The sequence below is a fragment of the Dipodomys ordii genome, unplaced genomic scaffold, assembly GCF_000151885.1.
Source record: "Dipodomys ordii isolate 6190 unplaced genomic scaffold, Dord_2.0 Scaffold34, whole genome shotgun sequence".
Lineage (NCBI taxonomy): Eukaryota > Metazoa > Chordata > Mammalia > Rodentia > Heteromyidae > Dipodomys > Dipodomys ordii.
The window spans coordinates 3,623,602-3,644,642 of NW_012267250.1; the positions used below are offsets into that span (position 1 = coordinate 3,623,602).

The window sequence follows — 21,041 nt, forward strand, 5'->3', positions numbered from 1 at the left end:
CCCCCCCCCCGCTTTGGTCCCCCCACACATACCTGAAGTTGTAAATAGGGATACAAGTTGACCCATTGTAACAATGTGTACATAGTATATAGTGTACAAGATACTAGATTGAAAACGAACCTTTGTTCTTATTCTTAAGAAAGCCAGGAACACATTCTAAGTCTGTAGTCATTTCTACTCATCATGTGAAGAATGACACTGCCTTTCTGTCCCCACAGTATTGTTAGATGACAATGAAATGGCAGTTTCCTTGTCAGTGATTACATTCATTTCCTAAGGCTTCTGTAACAAATGAACACAAACTGGGTGTTTTTACATAATAACAATGTAATCTGGAGTTGGTGATTCATGTCTGAAATCCTAAAGCTGAAAGTTGAGGATTTCAGTTCAAAGCCAGTCCAGACAGGAAGTCTGTGAGATCTTCATCTCCAGTTAACGACCAAATAGCCAGAAGTGGAGATATGGCTCTAGTAGTAACGCCATAGCCTTGAAAAAATAAAGCTCAATATGGTGCCTAGTCCCTGAGTTCAAACCCCACTACTGGCACAAAATAAAAAAAAAAAAAAACAGAAATGAGGCTGGAGATCGAAGATTGAGATGTTACTAGAGCCATGATTTTTTCAAATTCCCTAGGGTAGAAACTTGTCCATGCCTCTCACCTAGTTTCAGGTTGTTAACAGAAATCCTTCACCTCCTCAGTATGCTTCACTTCTATCTTTGCCTCTTTTCTCCTGGCTGCCTTCCTATGTATCCTGCTTTATAAGGACAACAGTGATACTAAATTTAGGGCCAACCTTACTCCAACATGACCTTTCCTTGATTTAAGAGAAACTTGGCAATTTCTACTACCCTTAATTGTATTGTCTGGTCAATAAGTAGACTTTTCAATAAGGAATAACTTTACATTTAAACTACACAGCGATGTAATCTCCTTAAAAACATTTTAAAAGATTAGGAATTCAAATGTAAGCTGAAACTTAATGCAATATACTGCCACCAATGGAACAATTAAATTGAGGTGAAAGTTTGGATGAGCTACATACATTATAGGAAAGCTTCAATATATTTAATCTGGTTGGGAAATAATAATTCTACCAAAACTGACTTTGTTACTTGTCTACAATTCTAAAGTGAATCCCAATTGCATAAATGTCAATAGGTAATTAGAAAGAGGTCTCAGACATGAAGAAGATTTTAACTAATCTCAGGTTTACCTTATGCTTATCCCAGAGGGAGAGAGAAACAGAAAAGAAGATGGGGAGAGAGATAGAGAGACAGAGAGAGAGAATGTGTGTACAAGTGTGTTTGTCACTGTGTGTGTGTGTGTGTACATGTTCATGTCTACAGTGTTGTATGCAGCAAATGTTTGTCAAATATCTGAAAGTGGCAAATCCAGGGTGTTCCTTATCAGAGGAAGACAGTGATTTTCAGTGGATGAAAAATTTAACGAGAGACTCAGTCATTTTACAGCTATAATCCTTCATACACCGTTGGTGTATCAATTTTAGTATTACATGGCATGTGAATCATCATATTGCTGCAGAAATCATAACCACAGTTTTGAAAGGTCACTGATGATTTGAGGCCACTGTATTATAAACTATTTGACCAAAAAGCACTTGTTAGCTGGTACACTAGTACACTTATTCTGCCACAGCAGGAGTGGCTAAAATATGAGTTCCAGAGTCATATCTTGCTGACCTTCATGAAAAAGACTGGTTCTGCAAATAACAAACACAGTGTCATAAAATTGCAATTTTTCTTAGGGAAACACAGTTAAGTATTAAAAAAAAAAGAAACTCTTTTTTGGTGTATCTGAGAAGATACTTGGCCAAACCTTGCCTGCTAGAGCTTGTAGAGTAGGGTTAGGAACATATCACCTAGACAGCACTTACTAAGTTAACCTCTCAGGGTGGTCAGTTCTTTGCCTCTGTCCTTGTCAGAGGTATTCTGGTCAGTTTTTCTTTTTTGTTGTTGTTGTATTTTGCTGTTTTTGTATTTTTTGCTTTTATCTTTTACTGTTTCTTTTAAGTAAGTATTTAGATGTTGTGAATGTGGATAAAAGGTAAAGTTTTAGAGTTGTTCTCTAGGGACCTATTTAATATCTGTAAATAATATTTGATATTCATATTCTGCAGCTCTTTATTAAGGACTCCATTTCTCTTTGGTAACTATGTAAGTCAATGGATTACACTTGCCTTAGGTTTTTTTTTTTTTTTTTTTGCTGGTTCTGGGGCTTGAACTCAACATCTGGGCACTATCCTTGAGCTTCTTTTGTTCGAGGTTAGTGCTCTACTACTTGAAGCACAGTTCTACTTCTGGCTTTTTTGCTAATTTATTGGAGATAAGATTCTCACAAACTTTCCTGCCTGGTCTGGCTTCAAATCCTAATCATTAGATCTCAGCTTCCTGAGAAGCTAAAATTACAGGTGTGAGCCATTGGTGCCCAGCTGCCTTAGCCTTCTTTTAAATCTTCCCAACAAGCTATTGCTTGGCTCTAGTCATTTCAACAAACTGTCATCATTTTGGGAACATCATACGATAATATGAAGTGAGATGGTTATCAAATTTTGCACTATTCAATTGAGAAGCAACCAAGCATATGTCGCCATTTTACTTCATAGTTGTTAGTTAATATTTAAGGAGAAATTCATTCTGTATATCATACTACCCAACAGCCCAGGAAATCATGTACGAGCAATGTCACAATCACACAGTTCTGTTGGAAAGCACTGCAGCCAAACATGACTACTTCATATAGTATATTTCCAAAATTTATAAACATTATAGAATCTCATTTAAGCTACTATATCTTACTCCATTAAAATATATTCGTGAACTAGCAGGGCTAGTGGCTTACTCTTGTAATCCTAGGTATTCAGAAGACTGAGAAATAAGATTAATTGCTGTTCAAAGCCAATCTAAGCAAAAGTCTGTGAGATTTTCATCTCTAATTAACTAGCAAACAACTGCAAGTAGAGGTCTGGCTCCAGTGGTAGCCATAATCAAAAAAAAAAGCTCTGAATTTAAGCCCCAGTACCGTCTCTCTGTCTCTCTCTATCTCTCTCCCTCACCTCTCTCTCTCTTACACATACACACATACACGTATGTGTGCATAAAAATGTTATTAGTGAACTAAAAGATAAAGCTATTTGTATCCATCATTTAATCCCTATCATTTACTTACCTAAGCAAAGCGCATCAAAAGACAGGTTCCTGTTAGAACAATATTATCTAGGGGCTGGGAAGGTGGCTCAGTGGTAGAGCGCTTGCCTTGCAATGCATGAGGCCCTGGGTTCAATTGCCCAGCACCACATAAGCAAAAAGAAAAAAGCCGGAAGTGGTGCTGTGGCTCAAGTGGTAGAGTGCTAGCCTTGAGCTGAAGAGCTGAAGGACAGCACCCAGGCCCAGAATTCAGGCCCCACAACCAGACCCAAAAAAAAACCCCAATATTATCTACTAAAGTGAAATTTGCTAATTTTTGTTTTTCACATTGGTAGATTTTTTTTTCCTCTCTAGCACTGTCATGCTGTGTTGTTATGGTCATCAGAACCTGTTGAGATTTATGTGACTGTACTTATTTTGAAGAGACAGGAGGTGTCTTTTCTTTTTTCTGTCTTCTGACATTAATTCAAGAGAGAAAAAGAGACATAGAGTCAAATAGACAAAGAGAGAGGGAGAGACAGAGACTGAAAAAGGAGGTCTTTTGTTCTCATTGTTGGCACATTTAACCATAACATTAATAATATTAACTACATTTAACCATAATCACTAATAGGTGATTAATTAAAAAAAGGAGAGATGTGTGGATTCTAATACAATTAGATGATCATCTTTAAATAAATGAGCTTCCAAGTAATTGGTTAAACTTTTTGCTAAAGTATTGTATGACGAAAGGTACATAGATCCTACATACAGTTCAATACATCAATGAACACATTGTTTTAAAGGCCCCCCAAACTTTATCTGTGCTTCTCCCCATAATTATCCTTCTCTTTTTCTTCACAAAAAGTACTAGGACTTCTTATACCTTCCATGACTTCATCCTATTTTTTTTGCCATATAATCAGATAATATGAGGTTTTTATGTGTGCCTTTCTCAACTCAACATGTTTGTAAGAGAGCCATTCTTTCATTTTTATTCATGTTTAGTATTCTTTATATGTATATAATACATGTCTCCACCCTAATGCTGAGGAGGAGATTCTGGGTTTCTATATTATTATGGTATGATTATATATTTCACTTGATCATGCTGAGAGACAAGAAGGCTTTATTCCATTCACATTTACTGGCATTTCTTTTGATTAAATCTCAAAATGCATTCTTTTCATTTTATAATTTAAGTGCCTTGAGGCAGACTATAAATTTACCTGTCTCTTTTCCACAAATGCAAATGTGTACAATTTGGAGTCTGTTTGTTTTAAAGATATAGATAGTATGCATTTCTAGGAATATTTGATTTGACTCAGTGCAACAACAAAGCTATAAGACCTTTGCATCTTAATAAACACAGTCACTGGTGACTATGAGGAACCAACAGCAAAGACTCAGATAGAAGCATCCAGTAATTCTCTTTGCTACTAGCAGTTCATGATTTAGCTGTAGTTAGGATTTGTTGCAAAAATAACCAATGGAAAATGCCAGTCAGTGGCGCAGAGTCAGTCTCATCCTTCATTTCTTCTAAGACAGGCTCTAGCCTTGGGGTCAGTCTGGAAAAATGACCTCAAAGTTTGCAGCCTGAAGTAGATAGATATCATGTTTTTTCCTGTAAATTGAGAGAGAGAAAGAGAGAGACGGAGAGACAGAGAATGTACTTACACCAGTAAGCCAGGCAAATAGAGGTCTTTTGTGTTCATTATTGGCACATTTAACCATAACAGTTTGATAAGTGATTAATTAAAAATGGAGAGCTGTGTGGATTCTAGATTCTGGGAGGAGGGCTTACTTTCTCAGCATGATCTCAAACATTCTCTTAAAAACAATTATTAGCAAATATAAAGGGCAGCACTAATGCAAATTCCTTTACAAGCCATTCTTGACATGATGAGGCCCCCTACAAGCAAGAAGCCAGAGAAGCCATTGATTGGGGCGTATGAGAAGCCCTGGTTCTGACCGAAACAGGCAGACTAATGTTAACCTTCTATCTGAGCAAACAGACTCCATTTTGGATATTTATGTATTTCTAACATGAAAGCACAATTGGGGCTGGAATTTTTTTTTGGGGGGGGGTCCAGTCGTGGAGCCTGAACTCTGGGCCTGCATGCTGTCCCTCAGTTCTTTAGCTCAAGGCTAGAACTCTACCACCTGAGCCACAGCACCACTTCCGGCTTTTTTTCTTTTTGCTTATGTGGTGCTAAGGAATCGAACCCAGGACCTCAGGCATGCAAGGCAAGCGCTCTGCCACTGAGCCACCTTCCCAGCCCCATGGAGCTGGAATTTTAAACTAATAAATAAACATTAAAATCCCCAGCACATACCTTTACCCTTTAACATTCTTGAATCTGCATCCCTGGGAATGGGAGCCTAGAAATCTTTGTTTTTCAGGAGATTAGGGAAAATTCTAATGTGTAGTCAGGTGTCTCTAAGTAGGTAGAGTCTGGTCCAGATGATAAAGGGTGAAGTAGTTGGATGGCATGGCTTAATAGGAATGGAATTGTGATGTTACTTAAGAAAAAGGAATCACAGCCTTCATGTTTCTATTGACATTGACTAGAAAAGAGAAGTGCAATATATAGATCTCTTGTTTGGAGGCAGCTGGACATGGATGATTCCTGAAGCTCCTGCAAGGGCTGAGATGAGGGTGTCTTTGGGTCAAGTCTGACACAGTGGTCGAATGTTGTACAAGAACTACTCTACATGCTTTCTGGTGAACATCAGTCATCATCTTTGGACATACTGTCTGAGTTCTTTGGTTGACTTTTGTGGTGAATTACTAATCTGATTATTTTTCTAATTCTTCAGCCTGATTTTAATGATACATTTATTTCTAGATAGCATCCGTAAATATCAATGGGTGTTGGTTGAGCATATGGTGCTATTCCAGGTATTAGACTCCCTATTAACAATTTGAGGGTGAAGATGTATTTTCGGTATTGACAGCTTTTTCTGCCCCTATCTTACTTCCAACTATTGATTTCTGCAAGTGTTTGGCTTTCCTCACTACTGTAACCTGCTGAAAAATCTATCTTTTTTCATCAATAACATTATTTTATAATGTTATTTATAATTTCTAAGTCAGTTGTTTCTGCCATATATATATATATATACATATATATATATATATATATATATATATATATATATGCTTGTTTTACAAGTAGGGTTCCTAAGTTTTTCTCTGCTTTCCTTTTTTTTTTTATCTTTTTGTTACTTGTTTTTCATTGAGTTGTTGGCTGTTCCACAACCAAAGCAACAGAGTTTATCTCTTAAATATCTATGAAAATTTCATTTGTACATTATTTAGAACCATTTTCCACTATAAATCCTGTGATTTTTTTCATGATTGGCCTACTTTGAAGAGATTTTTTTAAAAATATCAATCTGAGCTCTTCATTTTGCTTCTTAATGTGTTTGAGTTACTCCCTATAAGAAGTGTGTGTGTGCACATATGTGTTTTGGAGACCTTATCTTCCAGTTTAGTCCAGGTTGGTTTCAAGCTCACTTTCATCCTCCCTGAGTGCTAGGCTTATTTACACAGTGCTATGGGAGCTCCATGCTGGCTCCTTTCAGTGCCCCGGTGTGAATAAATCCTTTCTCTTAATTTCTATAAGTCCTTTGTGCAAGATGGCTCTTCACTAACTCCTGTAAATCTTCAACATTCAGTCCTTATTCCAAGAAACCTTCTACTTCATTGTGCTGTTGACATACTACTGTTATATGCAACTCTACTCTTACCTCTAATTTGGAGACTCTAAATTTCTAGACTTCTGCTCTCCTTCTGAATAAAACATATACTCAGAATGCCTAGGACAATGTAAACACTGAATACATTTTAAAATCCACAGGAACCCGATCCTCTTGGTTTTATCTGAATCCACATTGGTTGTCATGCAGTGGGCATTAGATAAACATTTACTAAGAGTAAAGTAAGTTATACTGTGATACGGTTATATTGTCTGCATGCTACATGTTGTGTAAAAAACTACTCGAAGTTAAGTGATATATTTATTCCAGTGCGTGCAGAGTTTGTAGCTAACAGTTGAAATAATGTTGCTAACTCTGCAATCTGTGATAGAATTGTTTATCAGCTGAATTATCTATTATTTTGAACCATTACTTAAAATTATAACTAATCATAAAACATTCTGTTATGTCTGTACTATCTAGTATGGTAGGTACTAGACATAGTTCATAACTAATTAACTCAATTTGAGTAATTTTAAAATTTGGTTTTTAAGCCTTACTAGTAACAAGTACTCAGTGTGCTATATAACTAACATAGCAGAAATCCAGATATAGAACATAAAATAATAATAGAGTGATGGAAAGTAGAAATTTATGCTATTTTTCCACAAGTACAATTAGTAGGAGAAAGCCAGGCTCTGGTGGTTCATGTCTGTAATTCTAGCTACTCAGGAAGCTGAGATCCAAGGATCGCAGTTCAAAGCCAGCCCAGGTAGGAAAGTCCATGAAACTCTGATCTCCAATTAAACACCAGAAAACTGGAAGTGGCGCTGTGGCTAGAGTGCTCACCTTATGCTGAAGAGCTCAGGGATAGCGCCCAGGCCCAGAGTTCAAACCCCATGACCCACCAAAAAAAAAAAAAAAAAAATTAGAGGAGACATACAAAAGCCCAACTAAATAAACATTCTACCAAGCATAATTGCTTTGACAGAGAGAGGCTTATGGAGAAGAAAATGTGTTTGTTAAATTAATGCCAAGTTAATGTTAAAAATATACTTATTAGGAGCTCCTAATTAAAATTCAAAGTGAACTAAATTAACGCCTTTAAAAGTGAATTTAACTTAAATCTGTGGTCATTACCAAGTCATGGTAAAATAAGCATGATTGTAGCATATTATTTTGATCTCCAAATGAATTGGTGAAGAATATTTTCATATATGTGTTTACCAATTTCTTGTATGTAACTTAGTAGGGTCATTTTCTTAAGTCAGAAACACACCGGTGTTTCTGAACAGTACAAAATACTAAATGAGGATTCATTGAATCATAACATTCTGATTCATTGACTCTGAATGCCATAATCAACAGGAAACACAAAGGATTATGTATGAAAACTTTGTTCATGAAACATACACTAGGATATATGTACTCTATAAATTACATTATTAAAAAAAACAGTGCAAGTGCTTTCTCAATCTTTGTTACTGAGTTATTAAAGTGTGATTTGGGTAAAGGAAACACATTTTTTGGGAATCTGTCCTCTATTGTTCTGGAGAAAGCTATAGAAATATATATGCCGGGCTGGGAAGGTGGCTCAGTGGTAGAGTGCTTGCCTTGCATGCATGAGTCCCTGGGTTCAATTCCTCAGCACCACATAAGCAAAAAGAAAAAAGCCGGAAGTGGCGCATTGGCTCAAGTGGTAGAGCACTAGCCTTGAGCTGAAGACCTGAGGGACAGCGCCCAGGCCCAAGAGTTCAGGCCCCACAACCGAACCCAAAAAACAAACAAACAAAAAAAAAAGAAATATATATGCCATAAAAGCTTAAGCTAGATAAAATCCTCATACCATTTCTATTGGTTTGTCTAAAACAAGATCTCAGGAGCTTGAAACCTCTTAGGTCAAACACAGGTGTTAAGGGGGGTTTCAGCATAAGATTGGTCTCGCCATTTGTTAACTTTGGGTTCGATTTCTTTTTGTACAAAATATAGCTTTGCTGCATGAGTAAATATAAGAAAGTGGTTTTAAAAATCATGACTGTTTTCTTTGCATAGCTATATGTTATAGGCCTGTAACATTTGGTGTTCCCCAAAACAGGGACTAGACCACTCAGGTTTATTATGCTGCCTTCTCTGTTAGCAAATCTTTCTTGGAGGGTCCTTTCCTCTTCTGAAGTGGGTCTGCTCAGAGTCAAGCAGATTCCTTTCATCCTCTGGGGCTCTGTTTCATAGTGTCTGAGGAAACAAATAGAGTGGGGTCATGTTTCATGCTGTTAAGGCGTCCATATCCACTGTGTATGCTGTTTTAGGAATAATACCCCCTACAGTGCATTCCACATATCAAGATCTTTTTTTTTTTTTTTTTTGCCAGTTGTGGGCCTGAACTCTGGGTCTGGGTGCTGTCCCTCAGCTCTTCAGCTCAAGGTTAGTGCTCTACTACTTGAGCCACAGCACCACTCCCAGCTTTTTCTGCTTATGTGGTGCTGAGGAATTGAACCCAGGACCTCATGCATGCAAGGCAAGCGCTCTACCACTGAGCCACCTTCCCAGCCCAAAACCTCTTTTTTTTTTTTTTTTTTTGGTCTGTCGTGGGGCCTGAACTCTGGGCCTGGGTGCTGTCCCTCAGCTCTTCAGCTCAAGGCTAGCATTCTACCACTTGAGCCACAGTGCCTCTTCTGGCTTTTTTTCTTTTTGCTTAAGTGGAAGATCTTATTATATATAGATGTGATGCAAAGTCTATTGTTATACTACTAATCTATGCTAGGAATAAGCAAATGTTTCCACCACCCCAGACAAAGGCCTAGTAGTCTGGAATTTAGTATCAACTGTGCATATTTGAAAATGTGAACTAGTATAACTAAATATACATGAATGGGAGAGAGTCCTGTATTTACAGCTCATTTTTATAGAATCAAAATGGTGCTTTAATATCACTATTTTAAAATATACTGTACCTGATTTGAATTTAAATTGTGTTTGCTGAAAATATTTGGAGTTCATTTTCTTAAATTTATTGTAGGCTTTTCTTTAAGGAGAGAAACAACCCTAATTTATTTAATGTACATATGTTGACTTGGTTAATTTGTGCCCTTAATTATCAAGGTTGAAGACAAACTTAAAAGGCACAAATTGGAGCAGAGATTTCATACTGTTTTCAACAAATTTATTGAAAATTAAACAGAACCAATACTAGGTCCTTTCTTTTTGTACTTTAGAATTTTAAATAAGGAAAGCATTCTGAGCAGCAGAATTGCAATAGTTTGTTCTTACTGGTGGTGATTTTATTGTTCAACAATTTCTTTGTCTAGATAAGTTGTGTGAGAATTGGGAAGTATTCCAGGGTCATAGAAAAAGATATTGACAAAAGAAGTATCTACTCTGAGGCGAAGTCAGCATTCCTCCAGATTGTACATATTTCTTGCTAGGCTAATGGTAAGACTTGTGAAAATAGCCATTATATGGTAACTTTTTAATGAAAGGCGTCATTTCTTCCAGTCACAGCCTAGACTGGGACTTGAAGTCTGAGCCTTACATTCACTTAGCTTTCTTTCTCATAACTGGTACACTTGAGCCATGTTTATAGCCTGATATATTTGCTAGTTAATTGGAAGAGTCTCACACAATGTTCTGCCCTTGCTGGCTTTCAAGCATGATCCTTCAGTTTCCTGAGTTGCTAGGATTACAAGCATGAACCACTAGTACCTATGTGGGAACATTGTGCAATATCTTCTAACACCTTGATGATTGCTTACCTTTGGAACCTAAATCACCTCCTAGTTTTACAGTAGCCATTTTCTGTACAGTTACTATTTGGTATTTTTATGTACAATAGTTTTTTTTTCTGCTTATGTGGTGCTGAGGAATTGAACCAAGGCCTCATGCATGCAAGGCAAGCACTCTACCACTGAGCCACCTTCCCAGCCCATATGTACAATAGTTAATAAGCACTTGATGTGTACTTTTGATAATACAATCTAAAAGGTCACTTTTGATACAGTACATGTCCTCTATTGTGGGCAGTAAAATACTTCAGTTGCGGTAGAAAAATGTCATGAAGAAAAACGATAGTTATAAAGAAATTGGGGAGGGGGTCTGGGAAAGTGGCTCAGTGGTAGAGCGCTTGCCTTGCATGCATGAGGCCCTGGGTTCGATTCCTCAGCACCACATAAGCAAAAAGAAAAAAGCCGGAAGTGGCACTGTGCCTCAAGTGGTAGAGCGCTAGCCTTGAGCTGAAGAGCTGAGGGACAGCATCCAGGCCCAGAGTTCAGGCCCCACGACCGCCCCCCCCCAAAAAAAGAAATTGTGTGTGTGTGTTGGTTTGGGGGCTCAACCTAATGGCCTGGACATTGCCTCTGAACTACTTCTTTTGCTCATGGACAGCACTTGACCCAAAGAAACATGGGCTGCATATTTTCCCTCATTTATAATAACCTGAATAACCAGAGTATGTCTAGGATATTTTTAGTAGACAATCACAATAGCTCAATAGCTAGGTGCATATGACCACACAAAATGCTTGTGGAAATGAACTCCAAGAAATAGAAACAAAAGGTTTTTATAGTGTACTGTTTGCACAGTTATTTTTTTCTTTTTTCCTTTGGTTTATGCCATTGCCTCATTTTAATTTCTGTATCCTTTATCTACTATATGTTTATGTGATTTGCAGAAGGGAAGGGAAATCACAGAAACGGTAGGACAAAGGGTGAACCAATGCAACAATGATACTCAGGAGACACTATGCTGGAAATGAACTTTACAACTCTGGGGGAGAAATGCTGGGGGGAGAAGCAGGAGAAAATGAGGGAGGAGGTAACTTCTAAAAGAAATGTACTCACTACACTACTTATGGAACTGTAACCCCTCTGCCTATCACCTTTATAATAAAAAAAATTTTAAAGAAAGGATAGCACTTGAGCCACAAGTCCATGCTTTTTTTTGTTTTTGTGGATTTTTGGTGATTAATTGGAGATGAGTCCCACAGACATTCTTATTGGACTGTCTTGGAGGCACAATCTTCAGATTTCAGCTTCTTGGATAGCTAGGATTATAGGCATGAGTCACCAGCACCTGGCAGGAAAATCAACTGTAATATGAATATTTGTTGTTGTTTTGAGTCCAGTCATGGGGCCTGAACTCTGGGCCTGGGCGCTGTCCCTCAACTCTTCAGCTCAAGGCTAGTGCTCTACCACTTGAGCCACAGCACCACTTCCGGCTTCTTTTTGTTTATGTGGTGCTGAGGAATTGAACCCAGGGCCTCAGACATGCAAGGCAAGCACTCTACCACTGAGCCACCTTCCCAGTCTTAATATGAATATTTGTGAAGGTAAATTTCAACCAAAGGAGTATACTTGTTTCAGGGCACATAAAAACAATTGCAAATATTAAAATTATTATAAGTACTGGCTCTGTTTAAGATCTCCAATAATTATAAAACATACTCTACATTAACATCCTATGTTCATATTAATAACTTGTTACCAGTAATTCTATTTATGAATATTTCTAACATGTGAATTGTCAATATCCTTCTTACCTATGGAGCTTTTTCTTCTTCTTCTTTTTTTGGTGCTGGTCCTGGATCTTGATCTCAGGGTCAAGGCTCTGCACCTGACTTTTTTGCTCACACCTATGCTCTATTACTTGAGCCACAGCTCAACTTCCAGCTTTTTGGTAGTTATTGGAGAGAAGAATCTCATGCACTTTCTTTCCTGGGCTGGCTTCAAACTGTGGTCCTCAGTCTCTCGAGTAGTTAGGATTATAGGCACCCAGATAAGAAACACAAGCTGTAGTCTAAAACTTAGCTGATGAAATAAATCAATGAGAGGCTTACATTCTTTTGTTGAGAAGACTGAGATGTAACTGATAATTCAGTTTCACTGCCACAGTAGGTTGTAGCACATAATTATCCTTAGGCCTCATCAGACTTAAAAGAAAAGCTTGACACACCATGGGAAACTAGGTTCTGTATGCTTGGTTAGTGTCCTATCACAGCATGGAAAAACAAGAAGGTTTGCAAGCTGTGATTGGAATAAGGATGTTTTTGTGGGTTTTTAAAAAAGTGTTTTTCTACCATAGAATTCTAAGTAGTTGAAAGGCTATCATCAAATTTCATATAAAATCTTTATTAGCTCTCAAGAATTAGTACAGGTAAAAACACTTTGGGGTATTAATCATCCAGACATGTGAAAATCCTAGTTGGAAGACACTGATTAAACAGAATCATTGTATAATCCAAGAAACATATTCTGTCCAAAAGGAATAAGGCCTAAAGAAACCAATTATTTCAATTATTATTAATGACTTTGTGATTTTACATATAAATATATATCCCATATATATTAGGGAAAATATGGGATACCAAAAAATTCTTATTGTAATTACTCCGTACTTAAGCGCTTAAACTTATTTATTTTTGGTGTTGATCTTGGGGCTTGAACTTAGGGCCTGGGCACTGTCCCTGAGCAATTTTACTCATTTAGTGCTCTACTAGTTGAGCCATAGCTCCACTTCTGGCTTTTTGGTGCTTAATTGGAGTATGGGCTGGCTTGGAATCATAATCCTCACATCTCAGCCACCTGAGTATAGCTAGGATCACAGGTGTGAGTCACTTGCACCCAACTGACCTTAAACTTTCTATACCATTATCACTGTAAAGTTTTATAATTACATTTCTAATTTATATTTTAATGCAGATATTTGTTATGTATTAATTTCAATCATTTAATGTAACTTATATGCTATTTTTTCACCTAAAATCTATACAATATTTTATTCTTTCTGCATGTGATTTTTGCTATAGTGAATATAGGAACATCCTTCTGTATTCAGGACTTGTGGTCTGTTTGACTGGGAGAAGGGGAGATGGATTAAGTAAACAGTGCATTGCAGCATAAAAGTTCTGTTAGAACTTAAAAAGTCTGTGCAAGTTACTCCTGCATCAGTGCTCTCTATGGAAAGGACCAACCACAGCTCCAAGTGTCATGAAGCTGTTTCTGATGTCACTGGTAATCTACATAGATAATGGATCTCAGAAAGGTATTTTCACCAATTCATATGATTTTGTTTTGCCTTTGTAATCACAAAAATATGTAGTCAGCTTCCGCATGTCTTTTAAGAAAGCTGGGCACTAGTAGCTTATGCCTTAACCTTAACTACTCAGGAGGCTAAGATCTGAAGATCTTAGATTTGAAGCCAACCTGGGCAGGAAGTCCATGAGATTCTAGCTTGTTAACCACCAAAAGGATGAAAAGTGAAGCTGTGGTTTAAATGGTAGAGCTCTAGCTTTGTGAAAAATAGCTAAGGGAAAGTGTTCAGGCCTTGAATTCAAGCCCTAGTACTGGCACCAAAAATAAGATGTTTTTTAAAATTAAAAAGAAATTATTTAAAATATATTTTAAAATATTTATGCACTATGAAATAGCATGGTAAAACACACTAAAAAAAATACAGGAAAGTAAATAGGCTCTATTGGAGGAGTGGATACCACCAGAAGAGGGGCATGAATAAATATGAATACAATCAAATTAGCTTATTTACGTGTATGAAAATATAACAAACCCATTAAAACTGTTTTAAGGAGCAAGTAAAAAGTTGATTGGGATACAATGCATACATGTGCAGAAATGTCACAATGAAATCCTCCTCTGTAAATCTAATGTATGCTAATTTAAAAACATAACAAGAAACAAAATATAAAACATAATGCACTCATTAAAATTTAACATATAAGCTGGGTGCCAAAGGCTCATGCCTGTAATCCTAGAGATCTGAGGATTGCGGTTCAAAGCCAGCCTGGGCAGGAAAGTCCGTGAAACTCATCTCCAATTAACCACCAGAAAACCAGAAGTGGCTCAAGTGGTAGAGCCACTTGAGCTGAAAAGCTGAGGGACAGTGCCCAGGCCGAGTTCAAGACCCACGACCGAAAAAAAAATTAACATATAAAATACAATTTTAATTATACAGTATTTTTATTTAGTCTTTATTAAACATTACAGAGATTTTACTAGAACAAAGACTATAACACTTAAGTTTAACAGAGACTGTCAGTGAAAGCTTTGGGATCAACTACAAGTTCAAAGTAGCCAAGTCAAGGCTGAACTGGCCAGAACTACCACACATGTACAGGGGAGATATCTGTTCTACTTGTAGGGGAAACAGACCATGGGAAACTTAACAGTATAACCAGATACACACATATAATAATGTAAAATACTTGCAAAAGGAAAGTAACTCTATGTCTAAGTCTTAGTTTTCTCCTTGCATTAAATATGTCTTCCTGTCATAAGGTATTGGGTTTCTCTTTTCCAAAGGAAGATCACCTTCTTGAATTTAGGATTCCCTTAATTACTGCTTGGACTATGATACAAATGTCCAAGTACTCTCAACCTCAAACTTTAAAACCAAATTAGGTAGTAGCTCTTATGAAAATGGGGCTAAATGTTCCATTACTTTTAACAGATGAAGTATTAACTGACAAGAATAGTCTATAGGAGTTTCTCTGCCTACCTGGTAAAACATAGACTACAAAACAAGAAAACTAAAAAATTTGTTAAATGCTAAGAGTAATATTTTTAACTCTTGATTTTTTTTTAAACCAAATGGATACCATCCTTATATGGAAGCTGGTTACCCACAAACTGGGATCTATACTGAATGAAATGGTCCACTATTTATGCAAAGTCCAATGCTCTGTGCAACTAATTCCAACCAAATGATCCCTCCACACTGATTCTTGGGAAGGATATGAGAAAATTACTTACATTCAGATTTAGGGCTTAATGACCTTTGAGAAGGTTATTAAGAAGTCATTTGGGTCTCATCAGTGGAGACTTTAAATAACCAGGTTGTTCCTTCAACTTTCCCAGCAGTCATCACAGGCAAGGCCAGTACAAAATATTGCTAGTCTCTAAAGTCAGATAAAGCAACATCTAACTAGGTGGATTCCTTGATTTTTCAGGTAACACAGCTTTAAAAAACAAACAAAATTCTAATACTACAAACTTAAGTACATCCTGTTAAGCTGTTTCAAATTATTTCCAAAACCATTAAAGCAGGGTTTAGCATTATACATAGCTGTTGTTTGGTTTACCAAAAAATATCTTAAAGTTCTGAGGTGATTTTACTGTTATACAACCGAAAAAAAAATCTCAAATCTTAGCATTTTAACAAGTCATCTTTCAAGTGTTTATGTTTTTAAAGTGTAGTTAACATACTGTAGACAGTTTGTTATCACTGTATATTGGTTGTTGTCTTATGTGGTATAATATAATCTTCAGATTTTTATATATCAACAACTTAAAATGAACAGACTCAATCCCTCCTCCCACTACCCTCAATTAAAAAAAAAGGAAAACAGAAAATAAAAAGACAAGAAACCTAGTCAGGCTTTAGGAGTAATGAAACCCCAATTGTTTACATGTGGAGATGCAGAAGGCTTTATATACCCATTCTACGTGCCACAGAGCACACTGAGACTACAAGTTTTCAAGAGGCTCCAGTGGATTTCTGGATTTGTTCCTTTAAGATCAAGATACTCTGCCTTTGCTCGGGAGGCAGCATGGCAATCTGATCTGCAGTCAGCTGAAGAACCTGCATGATCAACGCTGCTTTTTCTTGATCCTGTGGAGTTACCTGGCTCTGCCCAGGACTAAAACTGTTAGGCTGGCCTCCACCTTGCTTGCTTGCTCCCTGCATGCCTGCTCCCTGCATACCTCCTCCTTGCATGCCAGCTCCCTGCATGCCTGCTCCCTGCATACCTCCTCCCTGCATGCCTGCTCCCTGCATACCTCCTCCCTGCATGCCTCCTCCCTGCATGCCTGCTCCCTGCATACCTCCTCCCTGCATACCTGCTCCCTGCATACCTGCTCCCTGCATACCTCCTCCCTGCATGCCTGCTCCCTGCATACCTCCTCCCTGCATACCTCCTTGCATTCCCCCTTGCATGCCTGCGCCCTGCATGGCTCCTCCCTGCATGCCTGCTCCCTGCATGCCACCCCCAGGATTTCCTACTCCTGAAATGCTTGGGACCTGTCTAGGTCCTGGAGGCCCACTTGCCCCAAGGTTAATGGGACCTGGACCCTGGATTCCACCAGTCATAGGGCCTCTGGAACTTGGGCCAGGGCCACGCATCTCTAATCCTCTTGCATCCATGCCTCGGGCTTCCATTCCTCTGGCTTCCATCACACATGTGTCCATTCCTCTTCTCTCCATTACTCGAGTTTCTAAGACTTCAGTCTCCATGGCTCGAGTCTCCATCCCTCGAGATTCTCGACCTCCTCTGCCATCCATAGGTAGACCCCTTTGATCTATCATGGGTCCTCTCGGCTCTCCAATTAGCATTCGGGGATCTGCCATTGGTCCTCCTCTCATATCATGTGAAGAGGGGCCGCGACTATCATGGTGCACGGGGGGACCTTGATGGGGTGGGCCCATATAGCCCCTGGGCTCTACCTCTCCAGTAACAGACAGCAAAGTCCCTCCACGTGGGTCATTTGGAGCATCTCCTAACAGTCCTCTAGGAGGCAGGCCAGCAGCAGTCATGGGTCCACGAGGCATAGGAGCTCTAGGATCAGACATCTGCACTTGTCCTCGCTCTAAAGGCACTGGGCCCACCCCCGGCATTCCAACTTGGGGCTGCATTGCTCCTCCAGGAGTTATGGAACCGGGGCCTGGGCCAGGAACTGCTGTGGGCATTGGCCCTGGAGCTGGAATTCCACCCTGAATAGGAGTCTGCATCAAAGGTGGGATATCCTTCACAGATCTTCTCGCCAAATGCTGAGGCTGAGGGGCTGGAGGATTCTGCTGGTTTAACATAACATTGGGTCCTGGACAGAGTCCAGATGCAGGCCCAGGTCCAGGCCCGGGTCCAGGAACAGAGCCAGCCTGAGACTTGCCAGGGATCAGTGGTGTGACATGTATCTTGCGATGCAGAATTTTCAGCGCAATCTCAGGATCCATGATTCTCATCACGACTTGGGCCTGCAGCAGCGCATAAGCCAGTTGTGGGTTCTGAAGCAACATGTTCCGAGCTTCCTGGTGGCTGTTTTGGACACACAGTTTCATCTGCTTCATCAGCTCAAACATCTGCTCCGGGGGGAGACTGGCGACTGCTCTAGTGATCGATTCCGGGGCGTCTTCCGGATCGATGGGGTCTCCGTAGGGGGAGTCAATAATGGGCGCCGCGGGCCCCAGGCTCTTTAACTCCTCCTTATTCTTCTCGCTGGCGGCGTTGTCCACCCGCAGCGCTCGCCCACTGAACTCCCGCCCGTTGAGGTTCCGCATGGCGCTGAGCGCGGTCTCCTGGTCCTGGTACTCGCAGAACCCATAGCCCTTGGGCTTGCCCGTCTCCCGGTCGTACACCAGCCGGAAACTGACCACAGAACCAACCTCTGAGAAAATGTCCTTCAGCTGCTCCTCGGTTGCCTCGTACGGAATGTTCCCCACGAACACCGAACGCAGGGATCGATCCATGGCGGGGTCTCTCACCGCCAAACTCGACATGATTCCGGTCGGGGACGCCGCGGCGGCGGCCAGGGGGATTCTGCCAGCGTCGTGTTCCTCCGGCGACCCCCCGACACGCGCGCACTTCCGCCGAGCGACGGAAGCCGCTGCCGGAATCCGGACGGAAACCTGCGAGCTCCGCTTCAAGAGTTCCGCCGCCCCACAGGAAACGCGTCTTGAGCCCGCCCACCCCCCCTCCGCTAACTCCGCTGGCACCCCCACCACACACACACACCCCTAACTAGACATCCATGGTCCTTCCGTCTCCGCAGTACTGTTTACTCAGATTCCTCTCCCGTGTCTTATTCTGCAATCTTCGCAGCGCTCGGCCGCCTCCGCCACCGGCAACGCCACCTGGGGTTCCGTTTTAGTTGACCACAGTAAACATGGCCGCCGGGGGCTTCACCATGGTAACCGGGAGCGTCGTCCTCCCCTGACGTCACCGACGGTTTGATTGCCGTCCGCCGGCGGGAAACCGCCAACCGCCCCGGGCTTGTCCTTAGCCAGGCCTCCAGGGCTCAGTGGGCTATTTTCTCTCTTGTGATAGATTGTTGAACTGGATTTAAAGTCACAATCCAGGCTGTAAGGCAAAAGTGTACTCACTTTCCAGCAGAGTTGAGATCCCTTAAAATGCAACGTAATTGCCCGCTTCTTAGATAAGTTTTAGCCATCAAGTTTTACTTTTTGGAAATAAATTAACTTTTTTTTGGAAAGAAAGAAAGAGAGAAAGGAAGGAAAGAAAGGAAGGAGAAAGAAAGGAAGAAAACAGCTAGGCGCCAGAGGCACAGACCTGTACTCCTAGCTACTCAAGAGGCTGAGATTTTAGGATTGCATTTCCAAGCCAGGCAGGGTAGGGAAGTTGGAACTGAAGCTGTGGGCTCAAGTGGTAGCCTTGAGCAGAGGGATGGTACCCAGGACTTGAGTTTGAGCACCAGGACTTGCACCAAAAACTAAAAGACAAACTGAAGCTTCTGCCAGTTGCTTGTTCACCCTCATCCTGTTGTGTCCTATAAATAACAAATAGCAAATCTAAGTTTTATTTTCTCCATACACAAGCATCTATCATACTGTATTCATAATTTGTGTTTTTTTTTTCATTTATATTAAGATCTCTGTGTGTGTGTGTGTGTGTGTGTGTGTGTGTGTGTGTGTAGTGGGTCTTAAACTCAGTGTCTGGGTGCTGTCCTTTAGCTTCTGAGCTAAATAATGTCACTGTACACCTGAGCCACAGCTCCAGTTTCAGCTTTATGCTGGTTAATTGGAAATAAACATTCTCAAGGACTTTGCTATCACAACTACCCCTGGATCCTTAGATCTTAGACACCTGAGTAGTTAGGATAGCAGGCATGAGCTTTGGGTGCCAGGCTACATTTTAATATTAATAATCACTCAGTGACTAGAGCATACATTAATTGAATTTTTTTATATTGTATTTAGATTTTGATTTTTATTGTGAACTCTGATACAGGAGTCTATTGCCCATGAAGTGAAAGTAGGCTTTTTGTTTTGGGTATTTTGTGTGTGTATGTGTGGTAGTAGTAGTAATAGTAGTAGTAGTCCTGGGGTTGGAACTCAGGGCACTGTGCATGACTTTTGTGCTTCAGGCAAGTGCTCTTCTACTCCTTTGGCTTTTGGGTGACTCATCAGAGGTAAAAGTGTCTCCAGGGCTTCCTTCAAACCTCCCGAGTATCTAGGATTACAGTCTTATAAATTGACTTTAGCTCTCTCCACCCACCAGTCCCTCATTTGACTACAGAAGTGAATGATAAGAAAGAATTGCCTGTCATTTTATGTTATAGTATTTTTTTCTTTTTTTTGGGGGGGAGGGTCTGGTCGTGGGTCTGAACTCTGGGCCTGGGTGCTGTCCCTCAGCTCTTCAGCTCAAGGCTAGCACTCTACCACTTGATCCATAGCGCCACTTCCGGTTTTTTTTCTGCTTATGTGGTGCTGAGGAATTGAACCCAGGGCCTCATGCATGCAAGGCAAGCACTCTACCACTGAGCCACCTTCCCAGCCCACAGTTTTTCCAAGTTAGTATTTGGGAGACTGAATAAGTGATGATGTAGAACTGGAAGGAAATCATAAGATCTAGATTATCAACAAAGGCTTCTGGGCAGAAATGGGATTTAGGGATTGGTGCTAATCTAGTATATATCAACGATAAAAAAGGTGAAGCCAGGACCAATTTGAAATTTGGTATAATATACTGCAAGCAGTGTAATTAAAGAGAAGTCTCTGGAAATAAAATAAAAGTTTAAATATCTAAATCACAAGAACAAATTATGTTAAAGTCAGTATGCTTTTTCTGGAATATGAACATAAAATATTAATAGATGTGTCATAAAGAACACTCATTTTAACTGATTATTTCTCATGTTAACTTTTGGGCTTTTCTGTTACTTTTCATCAACAATAGAAGTTGTACTTCAGGCTTTTAACAGCTCCTCTTGTGGCTTCTCATTATTCCTCCTCCTCCTCCAAAATGGTACTATTCACTTTTTACAGTATAAGGTCTGTACTTTTCTACTTCCTGGCAGTAGCTTATCCTGTTTCCTTGTTGAGAACTTCTTACACTTACTCCACTATACCTACATCCTCATCCTTCAGCTTTCACCTCTAGGGCTTTCTTTCTAAAATCTGAATATTGATTTGGTGCCCACAATTTCCTATCTTGTACTGGACACCTCTATGAGATAAGT

General features: G+C 39.9%; 2 protein-coding genes across 3 annotated transcripts in view; one reads left to right on the forward strand and one right to left on the reverse strand.

Moving 5' to 3' along the window:
* Prkg1 (protein kinase, cGMP-dependent, type I) overlaps positions 1-21,041 on the forward strand; it is a 1,080,074-nt gene that overhangs the window by 585,258 nt on the left and 473,775 nt on the right. The gene's annotated exons all lie outside the window — the stretch shown is intronic.
* On the reverse strand, positions 14,801-18,435 carry Cstf2t (cleavage stimulation factor, 3' pre-RNA, subunit 2, 64kDa, tau variant). Its single transcript, XM_013017168.1, has 2 exons — positions 16,818-18,435; positions 14,801-16,673 (listed from the first exon to the last, which is right to left on the reverse strand). The coding sequence occupies exons 1-2, from the start codon at positions 18,340-18,342 to the stop codon at positions 16,327-16,329; spliced, it is 1,872 nt and encodes a 623-aa protein (XP_012872622.1). The 5' UTR covers positions 18,343-18,435; the 3' UTR covers positions 14,801-16,326.